General features: G+C 47.3%; 1 protein-coding gene across 7 annotated transcripts in view; it reads right to left on the bottom strand.

Annotated features, from left to right (window-relative positions):
• The window catches only part of KCNE2 (potassium voltage-gated channel subfamily E regulatory subunit 2), a 170,630-nt gene extending 153,449 nt beyond the window's left edge, over nucleotides 1–17,181 (bottom strand). For 2 of the 7 annotated variants that reach the window (XM_047876525.1, XM_047876526.1), the window contains exon 1: nucleotides 17,033–17,179. Coding sequence is in view for 1 of the 7 variants with exons in the window: in XM_047876520.1 (XP_047732476.1) it covers nucleotides 17,033–17,042 (10 nt within the window). In the remaining 6 variants the exon portion in view is untranslated. Of the gene's footprint in view, nucleotides 1–17,032 lie in introns of all 7 variants that reach the window. The other 5 variants (XR_007155941.1, XM_047876520.1, XM_047876524.1 and 2 more) reach the window with 5 other exon arrangements.
• Nucleotides 17,182–17,602: the final 421 nt, after the last annotated feature.

Here is a 17,602-nt window from a genome sequence, read left to right as displayed (position 1 = left end):
GTACTGCACACAGATACTTGTACACAAATGTGCACAGCAGCACTCTTCACAATAGCCGAAAGGTGAAATAACCCCAAGCATCCACCGACGGGTGAATGCATAAACAACATGTAGGCATGCAGGCAATGGAATATTACTGTGCCATAGAAACGAGCCCAGCACTGGTACATCCTACAATATGGATGACCCTTGAAAACATGCTGCTAAAGGGAAGGAAGACAGGCACCAAGGCCACATGCTGCGTGATTCCGTTTCGGTGGCATATCCCATATAGGTGAATCCACAGAGACAGGAAGTCGTTGGTGGTTGCCAGGGGCTGGAGGAGGGAGGGCTAGGGTGTAACTTGCTTAACTGAGTACGGGTTTTCTCTTGGGAGTGATGAAAACGTTCTGGAAAGAAATGGAGATGGCCATTGCACAACATTGTGAATGTACCACGTGCCCCCGAAAGGTTCGTTTTCAAGTGGTTAATTTTATGTTCGACGAATTTCACTTCAATGGAAAACATATACCGGGACTTAATAAGACAATCACATTGGATGTGACCTCTATGCAGAAATGTCCGAGCAAGTGAAACACCTTATTCTTTGATGCCTTCCATGTTAATGTTGGGTCATGTGTTGGTGAGAACAGGGGGCTGTGTGATGTGGATCTAAGCTCTGGCCCCAGGGAGCTCCATAATGGTCTGTCCTGTAGGCAGAAGGGCCTTGAGGGATGGTCAAAGCCACCAAAACTGCTGAAGAGTAGGATTGGAATTTTTAAAAATTTTGATGCAGGTTCCTCGGAGGACACAACCACGACACTGGCATTGCGACTCATCACTCAGACTGGGAGCCGGGCAGCCTGGGTTGCTGGCTCTTGACCTTCCACCCGCGGGACCCCGGGCTTAAGGCTCTTGGTGGGAGTCAATTTTCTCAACTCAACAATTGGGTTTATTGCAAGACCTGCCTGGGGCTGCTGTCAGAAATAAGCAAAGTAGTGCACGTGCTGGAAACAGAGTATGAGCTCAAAAATGTTAGCTGGTGTAATTAAGCAAAAGGTACATGATGAATAAAAAACCTTGGGTGGGGGCGCCTGGGTGGCTCAGCCAGTTAAGCATCCGACTTCGGCTCAGGTCATGATCTCACGGTTCGTGGTTCGAGCCCCGCGTCGGGCTCTGTGCTGACAGCTCAGAGCCTGGAGCCTGCTTCGGATTTTTGTCCCCTGCAGCAGGGCACTTGGAAAGTCCAGCGCTCAAAGCAGGATCCACTGTGCCTGGTGACTCCCGTAGAGGAAAACCACTAATGAACTAAAGTCAGTGGAGACCCACCGTGCAGGCACCCTTGAACCCCTCGTCTTGTTCCCACCTGAGTTGAAAGCCCCATCGGAAGAGGAACCTTTGTGCGAATCATCCTGGAGTCCACAGCCTTTGGCAGCAAAAAGGAGGGCTGCATTTAATGGGACCCAGGACGTTTTATGGTTTCCCATGGTGACCTGACTCGGCTTCCGTAATAACCATCGTCCTAAAGGTCCCCCTTCCCTCCTGGTAACTGGAGACACCCCACCCGCTCCCTAGCCACGCATCAGGGTAAACTCCAGGGGCACCCCAAATGAAGCGTTGGCCTCGGGTACACTCCTGCTTTGTCAGCCTGTGTCCCCAAAGCCCAGCTCCCCCTGGCTGCAGGGCTGCAGGGCAGGGAGCCCAGGGAACTGGCCCTCGGGGAAAGAGTAGCTCACCACCCCCAGAAGTGTGGGATGTTGGGGCTTTGCTAGAATGTGGTGTCTTCAGATCTATCTATTCAAAGAGAGAGACAGAGGTAACAAGTGTACAAATCAATATCCTGTACATCTTAAACTTATTCAGTGTTATATTTGAATTATGTCCCAGAAAGCTGGGGGAAAAAAAGATACGGATTCAGGGCAAACTATTAACAGTATATATAGATACTGAGATTTTATGGAAAATTGCATATAAAAAAGGGGCGGTGTCTTCTACTAGAAATAATTTGAAACCACAAAGCTACATGATTTTTATGCCTGTGGTGTATCTCCCCCTCCCACTACCCTGCTTCCCTCCCTTCTCCACGCCTCCCTCCACCCTTCTAACATTGACATAGGTAAAATACTCTGCCTTGGATGGCAGGAAACTCACAGTGAAACGTACTAGGCAATTATGTTGAGTGTATTCAGTGATTACAGTCATGGCTGATTTCAAGTGCATCTTAATTTTGTTAATACAAGTAACACATGTTTATTGTAGAAATTTTAAAAACACAAGTAAGCAAGAAAAAAAATTAGAACATTTAGGCACCCCAATCTTGCCATTCAGAAATTACTACTATTAACATTTTTAATTCCTATTTCCATTGCTTTAATAATACTCACGTGTACACATGCACACACACACACACACACACACACAGGGAACCAGCTCAGGCTGATGAACACGGGGTCCCCCCCTTGAGCTCATCTGGGGGCAGGGAGAACTGGGAGGTGCTAAATACTTGGAGGCAAGGGGTCAGCTAGAAAATGAGGCGGTCAGCATGACTGCTGACATGGCCTCTGGTTCCCAGCCGGCCCCTGAGCCATAGCTCAGTCCCGTGGAACAGCCCCGGTTCATCTTCCTTATTCTTTGCGGCATGACCCCACCCAGCATGTGACTAAGGCAGACATTTGCAGCAAAGTGGGTGGGAGATGGGCATCTAGAGCAGACCCCCCCGAGGCACCAGCAGCAAAAGCGGGACTGTCCCCATGCGCTTCTGCAGGTGATGGAAACCAAGGCGCCAGACAGAAAGTTGTGATCCTCACAGGTGGGGAACACCCCTAAGGCTCCTCAGAGATAACTGGGGGACGCTGAACAGGAAGGAGCTACCTTTTCGAGAAAGAGGGCCACCAGCTAGGGGGATTTGAGTAATCATGACGCATGTGACTTCATTCTTTCTAAAAACTGGTGACGCCTGGAGAATTAGTAATCGATCTATCACTGTAAGATATCTTTTATCTTCTTAATATAAAACTGGATCATACCATAATTTGATTAGTAAACCGTTTGCTTTGCTTGACAAGATCTCACGAGGATATCTGTCAAGTGGGCAAAGAGAAAACTACAACCATCGTTTTCAAACCGTGCTCGGTAGTTCTACGGAATTCTCGAGACCACTGAGGGTGTTTCAAGATCCCCAAGAGAGGAGGGCAGATTATGTGAGGGGAAGAAGATTATGAGTTCCTATCCTCGGCTCACTCAGGATTATCTACTCGGAACAATTCCATATACTAGGATTCTCTGAAAGACTGAGTACTAATAAACGGAGGTACCCACTACTAGAAATAATCTGAAGCTAAAGTTTTACACAATCTGTTACATGCCTCTTAGCATTTCATTGTGTGGGTAAATGATAATGTGTTAATCAGGCTTCCATTTGTGGACGCTTAGGTTGCTTGGGAGGTAGGAGTTGTGTTCGAAAGCAAAGATCACACTCCTGAGACACGGTGACTTCAGTGAGGATTTTTTTCTCAATATAATGAAAAGTCCGGAAGGAGGCGGTGCCACCATCAGTTTTTGTGAGTCACGGATCTCCAACACCCTACCGGCGTTCCAGGCAGAATAAAGGGGTGGGAGGGGGGCAGAGGTCATAGGTCAGAACATAATTTTTTTTTTTTATTTGAGAGAGAGAACAGGGGAGAGTGAGAGAGACAGGGAGGGGGCACCTGCTCAAGCACACTCCATGCTCAGCACAGAGCCTGACGTGGGGCTCGTTCTCACAAAGGGTGAGATGACGGCCTGAGCCAAAATCAAGAATTGGATGCTCAACCCGCTGAACCACCCGGGGGCCCGCAACCTAAATTTTAACTGAAGATCATAGAAAGGAAATTGTTCCACAGCTAGCTGTGTCAGTGGACTAATTTACTAATTCCCACCAGCAGTATCAAACAGAAGAGTGTCTCTCTAACAAAAATATTGGCGTAATCTCTTTTATTTTTACTCTTTGTTACTTATTCTGAGGCCACAGGTCTGGGGTCAGCTGAGAACCTGCATTTCTAAGCTCCCAAATGCCGAAGGTGCTGCATGCACAGACCTACTTCGTTTTTGTTCAATTTTATTTTATTTCATTTTTTTTCAATATATGAAATTTATTGTCAAATTGGTTTCCATACAACACCCAGTGCTCATCCCAAAAGGTGTGTTTTTGTTCAATTTTAATGTTTATTTTTAAAAGAGAGAGAGAGACAGAGCACCAGAAAGGGGGGGGGCAGAGAGAGGGGGAGACACAGGATCTGAAGCAGGCTCCAGGCTCCGAGGTGTCAGCACAGAGCCAGAACTGGGGCTTGAACCCACGAACCGTGAGGTCATGACCTGAGCCGAAGTCGGACGCTTAACCGACTGAGCCACCCAGGCGCCCCTGCACAGACCTACTTTGAGACGTGAGCTCCTAGGCACCCTACCGGTGCAATTTCACGATGAGACAGAATACACCAGGATCTGTGGTGAGAACTGCCCTCTTCCTGAAGGGGACCTCGGCACACAGAGCAGGGTCAGACCAGCAAACATCCCCGGTGAGGATTTGGCCCGAGAGCCAAATCTCTCGTCCACGTGTTCTTGCACAGGGAATAAGACTTAGTGATGCTCAATTCAACACACGGTTTCTGAGAGAGCTGAGAGGCCCCTGCGGAGAATAAGGGTTGCTTTACACAGGTTAAAGTCGGGGGTCTGGAGGGGAGAAGACAAGAAAGTCAAGCACGTCTGCAGCTATTGTCCAGACAAGAGAACCAAGAGACTGGAGCGGCCTGGGAGCCCCTGGGAAAAGTGGCAGGGCGTTATGGCAGGATCAACTGCGAAAGTACTAATTCGGGATTGGCTCCCTTATTCCCCACCCACAGCAATTTCCACCGGGCAGCCAAGCTTCACACTTTCTTGCCTTAGGGATTTGGGCCAGCTGAAAGGATTCCTGCTTTTGTAAACGCTAAATCCCTGGATGAGATTATGCCAAGGGCCTGGAAGATGGGAGGAGAAGGGAGAAAAGGGGGGAGGCAGTAGGACCCCAGAGTCATGCCCAGAGAGGCGGCCTCCATGCACCCCTACCCAGATTCCCGTTCCCACGGACACAGCTGAACCGCAGGGTCTGAGGGCCGGGTGCCAAGACAGCGGGAGGGTAGGGAGAAGGGGGACCACCTTGTGGGGTTTGGGGGATTCCCTCTGTGATAACTCCTGATCTCAAAGCCTACTTTGTCTGATCTTAAGGTCACCACACCAGCTCTTGATGCTTTGAGCTGGCACAGGACATCTTTCCCATCCTTTTCCTTCTGGCCTGTCTCTGCCCTTACACTTAAAGTCTGTCTCCTGTGAACGTTTCTGTCCTGATTGGGTAGGGCTGTGGCCTACACACAACTAGGGGGCGCGGCATTGATACGGCTTAGAAAGTCCCCAAGGGTTCCTAAGAAGAAAACGTTTCTAACACCACTGGCAGAAATTAGGTATCTTTTTAATCAATGGGAAAGCAGAATACAGGTGAGTACAGATTAGACGTGGAGGTCATGGGACTGTAGCTCCCATGGTTACTGGATACCCTGCAGGCCCGGCCAGGTGACCAGTGTGAGGGCCTCTCAACCTGGGAAAAGGGTCTGAGTGTGTGTGTGTGTGTGTGTGTGTGTGTGTGTATGTGTGTGTGTCCAACAGCCAGGTGCGCTAAGCCCGTGCAACACCCGTTTTCCTACCAACAGGGCCCACAAGGATGCAACAGTCCCCAAACCCAGGAACACGAGCGTGCTCTGCTGGCCCTCAGCCCACACCCCCCAAACAGCCAGCACCACCTGCGGAGACAGGGACCCAGAAGTCCTTGGAAAACATGGCCAAGAGACAGCTTTCCTTCCTCTGGTTCAGGAGATCCAGTCCTGGCCGTACCTTAGAAGCACCCACCTGAGAAGATATTTTGAAATGCTATTCGGTGGGGCTAGACTCTACCTTTTTTTTTTTTTTTTTTTTTTTTTTTTTTTAGGAGATTGCAATTTGAATCAATATTTGTAAAGGCTACTTAAGTAAATCTCATGTGCAATCGGATCCCTTTGCAAGCTGGAAATATTTCAGAGAAAGCCACCAGTATCATACGGACAGGTATATATTATTCTGGGGCATTACCAGTGCCACCGGGCTGGCTGGCTGCTAGGGACAGGTCTGCAGAGATGGAACGTGACCAGGCAGTGGCAGGACCCATCAAAAGCACCCGGCCTGCGTGGGAGTGGCATCCGATACCGAGGCTCCCCACGGGGCAGGACCACAGCTACGAAACGCGGAACAGGAGACCCGCTTGCTCCTCAGCAAATAATTAGGCCTGAACTGCAGCATTACTTGATATCTATCTCCAAGGTCAATGCGAATGAATAGATCTCTTTGCTTGGCTTCTTCCCTCAAAGCGAATGTTTCAACCATCTCCATTTCCCTCCTCAATTCAGAGGACATTGTCCAGCATGTCTGAGCCGCTCTGAAAACAAGCCTGTGTGGGTATAATGGAAATAAAGCCATTTCCATGAGAAATGGCGTTTCTTGTTTAACCCCACTTGCAAGAGCTTACTCGACCGGAGAGAAAAAAGCAGTGCTTTTCAAAGTATGAAAAACTACCCATTATCCATTCGAGAGAAGCCAGTGGAAGTCAGGAGCTTTTGGCTGGCTTCAGGAAGAACTAGTGAATTTGAGGCTCGTTTTTTAAATGGAAAATGCTCTTTTTTAAATTTTTTCTTTGCCGTTCACAGCAACTCGTGCACGGTATGAAGCCCAAACCAGACCTTTTGAAAACAGTATTGTTCTAGGCCTAGGGGGTTGAGAGAGACAGCGAAGGTTTTCAGTGAAAGCATGAGAGTTTGCCATTCTCCAACACTCCCCCACCCCCCGCCTGCCTTGGCCAAACTGAACCCATCCACTTGCTCAGCCCAAGGATCCCATCCCTGTGCCTGCTGTCCCCAGGTGGGAACTTGCTGGATTTCATCAATTATAACCAAAGCTCCCTGCTTACAAGCACCAGGCCCCGCCTGCTACCACATCTTTGCAGGATCAGCCCCAGCCCTTTCCTCCTGGCCAACCTCCTCTGCCCCCAGCCTCCCTGCTGCTGCGGAGACACAGGGAGGTGTGCCTGGGTTGGGGGGGGGGGGAGTTGCATGCCTCAAGTGGATGCACCAGTCCCCTCACCCACTTCCTGCAGACATTTCAACAGAAAACAGGCTGGGAGGTTGAGAGGATGCTGCAGGGCAGCTGCTGAAGCCCAGGCTAGAATTCCCCTCTCCTGCTTAGACACAGCAGTAGAAAGCCAAAGTCACCACGAGGCGCGTGGGTGGCTCAGTGGGTTAAGCATCCGAGTCTTGATTTCAGCTCAAGTCAGGATCTTGTGGTTCGTGAGATCAAGCCCCACGTCAGGCTCTGTGCTGACAGCGGGGAACCTGCTTGGAATTCTCTCTCTCTTTCTCTCTGTCCCCACCCCTCAAAAATAAATAAATATACATTAAAAAAACAAAACAAAAGCCACGCCACCGCCTCCTGAGCTTCTGACCACTTGGTAAGAGGAGTTAAAGATGAAAGCGTGAGCAGGACTTCACCAATCTCCCTTGGCTTTCAGTGGACAGTCAGGACATCCCTTCAGTTTTTAATAGCTTCACTGTGGCCCTGGACAGCCACCGCAGACATTGTAAAGGCAAGAGGCTGGGGTTGGGGTAGAAGACGTTAACCCCGGGGCTGAGGTGGCTTTATAAAAGAGGAAGCCCTGAAAAGTAATCACCTAGGTTAAGTGTCAATAGCCTTGACACACTGAACGGCCTTGGAGTTGACCCGCGCTAACAAAGATCATAAGATTTTTGCCCTTGCTTGCACAAAAATTCTGCTAGCCAGATCTCCTTGACCCGCTCAGCACGCAGTTGTTCAGAGGGTAATTCTACCCTCCAGGATCCATTCCCTATAGTCACTGCTTCCACGTGGGAACTTGCAAGCTTGAGTCCTTCCTTACTGCACTGTTTTTTCTTGTCACTGGAATTTACAATAAGGAATTTAAAGAACAAACAAATAGCAGTGGCTCCTCTGTCACCTGATTCTCAGAGAGGGATTCTTCTGAGAGAACGTGTGGAGATAAAGGACTCTTTCAAAGTAACCTAACATTGCCATCTGTGGCTGCTCTGTAGATGCCTTGCGGAAGGAGGGCTGAGTAAGAAACAAGGGGGTCTGGAGTCTGCTCTTAGTCCTGAGCTCAGGTGTGCCTATGTGTGTGCATGTATGCGTGCAGGTATATGTGCATGTATAAAATGAACATGTTCTAGGTTTTTCCTAACCTGGCAAACAGCAATGATCCATCAACGTCACAGGATTGCCAGGTAGATTAAATAAGGAATGCTAGTACTAGGGTTCTCCAGGGAAACAGAACCAATAGGGTAAGTAGAGATAGTGAGATAGACAGACAGAGATAGAGGTATTATAAGGAACTGGCTCATGCTACCACAAGAGCTGACAAGTCCCCAGATCTGCAGGGTGAGTTGGCAAGCTGGACACCCAGGGGGAGCCGATGGTATATCCGCAGCCCAACTCCAGAGGTCTGAGAACCAGGGAAGCCAGTTGTGAAGTTCTAACCAAGGCCAGTGGGCTCAACACCCCGAAGAGCTGATATTTCAGTTCAAGTGCAAGCAGGAGAAAGCCAGTGTTCCAGCTCAATAGGTCAGGCAGGAGAAATAATCTCTTACTCAAAAGAGAGTCCATGTTTTTTGTTCTATTCAGGCTTTCAAGTGATTGGATGAGGTCCACACACACTAGGGAATGGTGATAGGTTCACCCAGTCTACCAGTTTAAATGTTAATCTCATCCCCAAACACCCCAATTAAATACTCAGAATAATGTTTGACCACATATCTGGGCACCTCGTGGGCCAGTGATATTGACACATAAAATGAACCATCACAATGGAGTGGGAGGCAGCATTCTGTACTGGAAAGAACATCATTTCTGGGGGCCAGTGGCCCAAGGTCAAGGCCCAGCTATTTACTTACTGTTTGTGGGGTGTGTAGGTTACTCTTTCTCTCTGGGGCTGCCTCAGTTGCCTCCTCGGGAGGATGGAGATAACAAAAGAATGGGCACCAATGCATTAGTTGTTGTGGATGTGAAAGAATACCTTTTTAAGGTTCAGTTTGCCCTTTGCATTTAATGTATGTTGTTATTTGAGGCAAAAGAGACACCGATCATAGAAAATAAAGGAGGGAAAAAGGAAGCGTTACTATCAAGAAAGAAAAATAATGGACCAGAGGAAGACACTAGTGGTACGTCCTTACTCTTCAGTCAGAGTAGACCAGGTGCTGGGGGCTTCAGAGAGGCGACACAACCATCGGACCGTGTGGTTCTTTTCCTTTAAGGAAACTTCTTCTCTATCTCCCCAGGAGATCTGTGGGCCCATATTTCCTTTGGAGCCTAATGGTGGGGTGGCTGTGGTCTCTGCAGGGTATGGACCTGTTTCACATTATATGCATGAGTGTTGGATGGTCGTGAAACCTAATATATTTGGGGCCTGATACCATCAACCACCATAAAAGCAAAATATTTTCCCATCTAGAAGTCAAGTTGGAAAAACCTCTCTCACAGTTGGTTTGGGTTTTAAAGACACAGTAATGGCTGCAAAGATGGCCTGTTCGTCCAGATAAGACTGGAGCCAAGCTGACACCTCATTGCAGTCTGGTCTCTCTTCCAAAGTTCTGTTGAGCATGTGGGTGGTGTTAACGGCGTCCTTCTGGCAGCTAAAATGGACCAAGAGAACAGCCTAATGGTTAGAGAAAACCTCATTGGTACAGCAAAAAATGCGGTGGCTGGACTGGCCAGATAAGACTGCTGGGGGCCAGCAGGACAGTTCTTACAGAGTGTGAGATATTTGGGGTTTGGCAAACCCTAAGAAGCTGGTTGCCAAGCCCTGTTGCCCCTTGTTCCCCTGGTGTATTTCAAAGGAAATTAAATCCACATGTTTCTGATTTGCTGACACTTAAAGCTCATCCAAAGGTGGTTTTGCAAGAGTGGTTTGGACACAAGAGGCCTAGAGAAACTTTAATTGTTATTGTTATTTTTCATTTTGAAACGCAGACCTGTATGCTTACATAATAAATGCAATGCCTACAAAATCAGAGCCCAGTTTTGCCTTACCAAAACGTTTTGTCCTGGGCCCACCAGAGACAGATAATTGAAGTCAATTCAAGAAGACAAACATCCGACCTAGAAATCCATCTTGCAAATGGCACTGTTAACAGCCCTTTTGACTGGGTTGCATCTAAGAACCCCCAAAGCTAAAGTTCAAAACCATATGCACAGTATGGACTGAGTCCGTTGATTTCATTATTTCCTCGGACTCTGGCCAAGGAGATAGAAACCTAAATCCAAGATGGCATCCATCTTGGTAGGTCCTGGGAACCAAGGCCCAAAGATGTGGGCATGGCACCTCAAGGGCAAGAGGCCATCACAAAAGCTTTCTGTAGAAGGTTCTGAAATGTCCTGCCATGTATGTCCCTAGATGAAACCTAAACAAGCAGCAACACAAATTCTACTTCAGGGAAAGAGATTCGCATTAGACACTTAGAGAGAATTAGTGCTTCTGGACAGGACATGTGACCTCAACAAGTCCAGTCACTTGAAAACTACTGGCCAAAGAGCTCAGGGACCAAAGGCTCCCCTTCTTCTGAGCTAGGGATTAACATTTTTGTTTCTCCCATCTCTTCCTATGGCCACTGCATATGGCTTTTCCTCAAGATTCACCTCAGAGGAATTCTCCTGACAAGAGTGGTGGCTTTGTTCTCTCTGGTGGCTCCCACTTCTTCTTCTAGCCCTGGGCCATCAACTGCTTGATTGGCAGTTTACTTCTCAGTCTCCAGCACTGGAATCCCCCAGCCACTAGCTCGGGATCTGGAAAGTTCTGTGTCTTTTTTTTTCTTTTTAAGTTTTATTTATTTATCTGAGAGAGATAGAGACAGCATGAGCAGAGGAAGGGGACAGAGAGAGGGAGAGAGAATCTCAACCAGACTCCATGCTGCCAGAGCAGAGCCCAACGCAGGGCTCCAACTCATGAAACCGTGAGATCATGACCTAAGCCGAAATCAAGAGTTAGACACTTAACCGACTGAGCCACCGGGGCGCCCTGAAAGTTCTGTGTCTTTAAACCTCTGATTAATGAGGTGATGGAGGCTGAGACGAAGAACTGGGGCTTCATTTGGAACTCAGCCCTGTCCAGTTTCAGTCTCTGCTCCTGCAGTTGGATTTCTCTGGGTTACACTATACACTTTCTTCTCCCTCTTGCCCTAGAGCCTTCACACATGCTCCCTGTATCCCCCATTTCTTTTGATCCAGGTAACCCTTGCTTATCAGGTCAGCTCAGATGTCCCTTTCTGGAGGAGACATTTTCCTTCCAGCCCAGGGATATGCTTCCTTCTCTGCAGAGTCGATACATATTCATACCTAACCGATGAAGTACAAGGTCATCTGCACTGCCTCCCTTCCCATCAAACTGCTGGCTCCTGGAGACCAGGAACCACGTCTGTCTCCCTCGCTCTGCCCCCAGCACCCGGCACGGACAAATCAGTGTCGGCTCACTGGCTGACTTCTCACACCGGCTTTGAAGCCGACTTTGCCACCAACACGGCTCACTCCTGTAAACTGTACAAACTAGGGCCAATGGGAATGTTTTCAGACACTTGGAAACCAGCACCCGCTTGAATTAGTCTGCTAGGGCTGCCATAACAAAATGCCACCAATGGGTGGCTTAACACAACAGAAATGTCCTTGTTCGCAGTTCTGCAAAGACCCTAATTTCTAAATAAGCTCACTTTCACAAGTATTGAGGGTTAGGACTTGGACACTTTTGCCGGGAACATCATTCAACCTATAATACCACTATTCTGGCAAAGAAAAAAAGAAAGTAGCCCCAAACTGACATTGAAACACAGTAACCATTTAAGTTACTGCCCAAGCAGGGACTTTTTTTTTTTTTTTTGAGAATGAAAGGGGACACGGTTCATAATTTTTGCGGGAACACCAGGCATAAACCAGCACCGTCCAGGGCAGGCAGTCCGGGATGTATGGCCACCCTCTGTGGCTAGGCTCACTGCCCAGGCTTTCCCGTGCAAGGATGCGTCGTACCTTCCCTTCAAATCCCTCTGTGTTTGTGTTCCCAGCAAGTCCAGTCTGTTGTATACACAGGCGCAGCGAGACCAAGGGATTAGCTATATTCCGGTGATGGTTAATTCACTGTTTCCAGTTACCAAATGCAAGCCCAATGTCCGCAATTAATTTGGCCAGATCAACTTGGGCCTCTTACACCTGTTCCCCTGTTTAATTAGGCTCCAGTCTCCCCGGGGGAGTTGGAAGCACCGAGCACCATTACCTAAGCCTTAGATTAGGAGGGCAGTGTCAGATACCCTTCGTCGCCGTAATGCACAGCACCGTGCCCGAAACAGCTCCCGTCCTTCGGTCTAGAAATTCGCCTTGACAACTGTGATCCCCCCAGCGTGGCTGGGGAAACGATCCCTTTTTTTGTTACAGATTTCCTTTCATCTCCTCCCAAGGGAAGGCAATGTTCCCAGTGGTGCTTCTTTCTGAGGTAATTGTTGGACAGGAGTCAGCCAGTTAAGGCTGCCCATCTAATTAACAGAGTCTGTTATGATTTATCAGGATAATGAGGTGGGGAACAAAGACATCGATTTTTTTTTCTTCCCCTTCCTGCTATTTTGGCCTCTTTTCTTCCTTTTGGAAAATGACCCAATGTTAATGAGAAACGAGTCACTTATTGTTGGGGTGCAAATAGAGAGATAAATGACATCAGTAATTAAGTCTCGAGCCCTCTTTGGTATACAGAGCCATTTTTCAGGCAATATTATTCAATTAATTAATTCCATTAGGGCTACCACGTTTCTCTAAATCCAGCCATTCAGCCATCAGTGATGATAATTCATATGATACAAAAATAGAACGGTTAATAACTGCATAGTGAATCCAGGAAGAAAGCATTTTAGCCACCACAGAAAGCCCAGCTAGGAGCACTTGATTTGAAAACATGTAAAGTGATCGAAGCTGGCCATGTACCTCTTCCCACCGTTGCCTGAACAAATGCTCTGGGCATTCCTTACTGCAAATGCCTACAAGGACAAAAGGGGACATCAGAGTGGTCCAGATCATCCTCTTATGCCATACGAGTGGACACAGTCAAGGCCTCTGGTCAGTTGCCCATCTGTGGCAGGAGAGGGGGCAAGTGACATGAAATGTGATTGAAAGGCAATACAATGAGAGAGAAGGTTTCCAGAACAGCAGCTCCCAAACCACGCCGCTTTTGTTCACATAAAACTGTATATTCATAAATATTTATCAAAATGAAAATCGGCTGACCAACCGCGAGGGCAGTTTTTGTCTGCTTTCTTTCCTCTGTTGTCAGGGGAGAATCCCGACCCGTCCATCTCTCACTGCGCACGACTCAAGTTACTTCTGTCTCTGTTGATGGTCGTGTTAACAGAAAACGCACCCACATTCTCTTTAATCCCCGAACTCTTTCCGCTCTCCTTTTCAACGCTTGCCAACTTTCCTAGAATTCTTTACATCCCTCCTAGGACGAAACTTATCTTCACAAAAAGGGAACAGTCCAGAACCACATTTAAGAAATCTTGAACTAAAGGAATTAGTATCATGACATACTGAAGAGAAAGGCCAGCAACTCCTTCATAGTCAGGACAAATCCCCACGAACCTCTTCCTCTGCCTCCAAATCCACCTTTCCTTAACCCAGCAATATTAGCATAAATAAAATACCATCTCTGTGTTTCGTTTATCACTTTATTACTCTGCCTTGAGTGGTTGCTAATACTACGGGAGCGTTGTGATCTGCTCTTTTTCATTGTGACGCAGCAGTATTTCAGCTAGATTCAGGATTAAATATGCCCTGTGTGCTGGCGTGGGAACCTTTCTACCATTCCTAGGAAAACAGCTCACATTCCAAACAGCTGACTTCCAAAGTCCAGAATATGATCTGCTTAGAAGCTGGGTGGCTGCCTACACGGTTCTAGCCTCTTTTCTCCTCCTCACTAATCAAGGCATCTTTTGTTTCTGGAGCTCATTCTCTGGGCAGGAGTGTGAAATCCACATTGAAGGCCCCCAAAGCACATAAGCCTGGCTGAGAAGGGAAAAGGTTAGGGAAGTGGTTCTCAAACTTAAGCCAGCATCAGAATCACCTGGAAGGCTGCTGAAGATCTGGGGAGGGACCCAAGAATTGGCATTTCTAACCTCCCCCCAGTGGAAAATTTGCCTTCAGAAGAAATGATCTTGTCCAGGGATCACACGTTGAGAGCCGCTGGCCTAGATACTACAGGTAGAGAAAGGCTACGGGGAGGTAACTAGCTTTTCAGAATCCTGAGCATCCCGTCAATAACCTGGCTGAGGCAAAGGCCACCCTTCCCTGAGATGGATCATGACAAAAGCAAAGAGGCCCCCCTGGGTCTCCTCCGCCTTTACTTGAAGGCAGAGGCCATGCCCCAGAGTCAGGTCAGCAATTTCCTTGGAAGAGGCCAGCACCACTCACGGTTTCATAACCAGATCCAGAAATTGTGCAGAGGGCTCCCAGGGCTGTGGGATTTCTGAATGTTTGTGAAGAGTGCTTTGTTTTGCGCTCTGCTTCCCCTGGATGTCATGTGTACTCACAGGTGTTGAGCAGGCTTGACAAAGCTTGGGGATCTTCTAGCGTTCATCACGGAAGATTCAGATAGCCACAAACCTGTTAGAGCTGGACAAGGACCTGACAATTCTCATCTTACGTGCTGTGATCCCCAGAGGCATCTGATCCGGCGGTTCCCAAACTTCTCTTTGAGCCCCACTCATAGAGATACACCCAACCAATCCCTTAGCAATCCATATCCATGTCTTAGTTCTGGTGCATGACTCTAGCGTCTAGCCTGGATTCCTCAGAGGAAGCAGAGCCCGTGACAAGGGCTTATTCTGGAGAGCGATCCCAGCAAACAGGAGTCAAGGACAGGAGGCAGTGAAGCAAGGAAGGAAGGAGAGAAGGTGGCCTCGTGATCCATCTCGTCTCCCGTGACGATGCTCTAAGAAGCCACAGAGGATGCACATGAGAATTTTCAGTCCAAGGGAAGAAAAAGGAAAGCGCTAACCCACGGACTCCCAGTCCCTTTGGAGGCTTGTCTCATGGGGTGTTGACTCCCTTGCAACTTCTAGCTCGCGCGGGCATGTCTATCAGGATACGGATGCCAGACAGAGGCATATGGTATGGCTGAAACAAGGCACTGGTCCACCTGCACAGAGGTGGTTGCTCCAATAATGGCTGGCATCAAAGGTGGTCCAGAAGATGAGAGACACACACACACAAGATGTCCAATACGATGCATTATAAAAAGAGACCGGGAGCAAAAAAAAATCTTTTCTATTTTATCCGCATATATGATAAATCTCATACTAGTATAATCTTTATATTCAATATATTTTAAAAGTTTAATTGAACGGGAGGATTAACACAGAATTTCGGGGGCGTGTGTCTAAAACCCATAAACCTTAAAAGATGCGCCCCTGCCCTATTTCTAGAAGAGTCTACCATTTCTGTGCCCAAAAGTCACTCGGAAACAGTGATGAAACAATAAATTTCATGATAACAATTGCAAGGTCATCAGATACAGGGAGGAAGTCCGTAAAAGAGTTATTTTGTGTTGGCCGTGTGGTGCTCACAGTAAAATACGGGTTGAAATTAATTAACTAGGAGTTGGGGCATGAAAAACTACTTTCGTGACCTCCTGTCTGAAATTCCTATATTTTGAGCTTAGAAAATCAACTTGCTGCTATTTATAAACAATCGTTGCTTCTTTATAAATGAAAACTAAAATTAGACATAATTGTCACTGTCTCTCTCTCTCTCTTTTTTTTTTTCCTCTCCCTGTAACACTTAGTTTCGGAAGTCCAGGGGCATCTTCGGAGGGATAGATTTTGATGAGAAAAAGATCATCTTCAGATGAAGAGAAGATTACCATCAGGCAATTTACTGAATTAATAACACAAGTTTCAGGAGCTGCGTTGCTAACGCTTCTAGTCTTTAACAAATGATCCATTCAGGATACGGACCAAAGAACATATGGCTAGGAATAAATGCTATTTGAAACTGTACAACGGGTTAGAAGTTTTGGGGGTTCAGCTCAGTTAAACGGACTGAGGCCAACTCACGAGCATGCCCAGTGACGCCACCCCTCCCTGCCATGAATGCGTGCATGGTACCCACTGAGGGGCTCTGGAATCATTCTGGGATGAGAGATAGAAGTATTTAAATACTTTCTAAAAAAAGCTTTCTTTCATTAAAATGTTCACAAATATGCTAAAGTACAGAAACAAGAAGAATGAGCCCTCAAATACTTCTCCCAGCTCAATTATAATGGCCAATCTTAAATACGTTAAAAAAGATTTTTGAACAATCTAAATAGGCATCAATTTTGCTCTCAAAACGCAGAAACCAGGGAAGATTTTCATGACCCCCTGAGGGTTTGTGACCTGCTGGTTCTTTGGTTCACTGACCTTGTTCAATCCTCCCTTTATACAAGGGAATGCTATGCTCTCCCATTTTCTCTGGCTGTCTCTCACGCTTGCAGCAAATTAAGTGAACTCTGTCTATCATTTCAGCAGTGGTGACATATAATCCCAGTGTGAAAGGATGGAATTTTCCAATGCAAGAAGCAGCAGAAAGCGAACGGAGGAAACGTTGCCATGAGCTAAGGCTCCTTCACACAGTATCTCCAACTGTGCTACCAAGCAGCCCGGCGTTTGGATGAAAAGTAAGAAAAAAAAAAAAATCTGACAATACAGTGATTGTTCGCCCTCCACAAGCAATGCTACTATTTCTAACCCCTCGATGGGCTGTGCCGGCACCGGGCAGCCATCGTCTGGGTCTTCCTCCAGTGGCGGGCAAGCCTAAAGGCAAAGGGGGAAAGGTCCCGATGTTTTCCAGAAAACCCAGATCCACACCAGGACCGCGGCCGCCAGAACCTTTCCTCCTGGGACAGAGGGGGATGAGCAGGGCAGCTACTCACCTTGTCTCATTTGTTCACGAAGAACCCAAAGCCAGCAACATGGATCGGCTCCTTGCTTTTTGTCCAACTACTTGCCTACTGCTCTAGAAAAACAACCAAGGTCTGCCAAGAATCTGCAATCTCCTAAATCTTAAAATAATGACTAGCCTATCCAGAGTTTCCATCCAAGGCATTGTTGGTTCCTATACAAGAAAACCCTCTGGGGTGAGAGTCGGGAGGCCAAGAAAGGCATGTGGTTATTTTTGCCACACTTTGGAAAGAATGGGAAGTCTATTTTTGACATCAGCTGTTCAGCTTTCAAATAACACCAGGCCGTAAAACATACCTACTTTAAAAATTGATTACAAATTTTACTTAACTTTAATTGATAAGACTTTTTGGTTTCATGCTGCTTCAAAGACATGCACCTGTGCACACGTGAGCCGGCACACACACTCTCTCTCTCACACCTACATTCTATTTCCTGGCCGGATATGAGATAAATAAAGTTTTGGAATAGGTTAAGGCATCGATGCCCCCATTTCCATATGACAATTTCCATCTTTAAAAAAAAAATAGTAAACCACCATT

The sequence above is a fragment of the Prionailurus viverrinus genome, chromosome C2, assembly GCF_022837055.1.
Source record: "Prionailurus viverrinus isolate Anna chromosome C2, UM_Priviv_1.0, whole genome shotgun sequence".
In the NCBI taxonomy this organism is placed as follows: Eukaryota; Metazoa; Chordata; class Mammalia; order Carnivora; family Felidae; genus Prionailurus; species Prionailurus viverrinus.
Note: the sequence above shows the minus strand (reverse complement) of the source record. Positions and strands in the feature narration are given on the sequence as shown.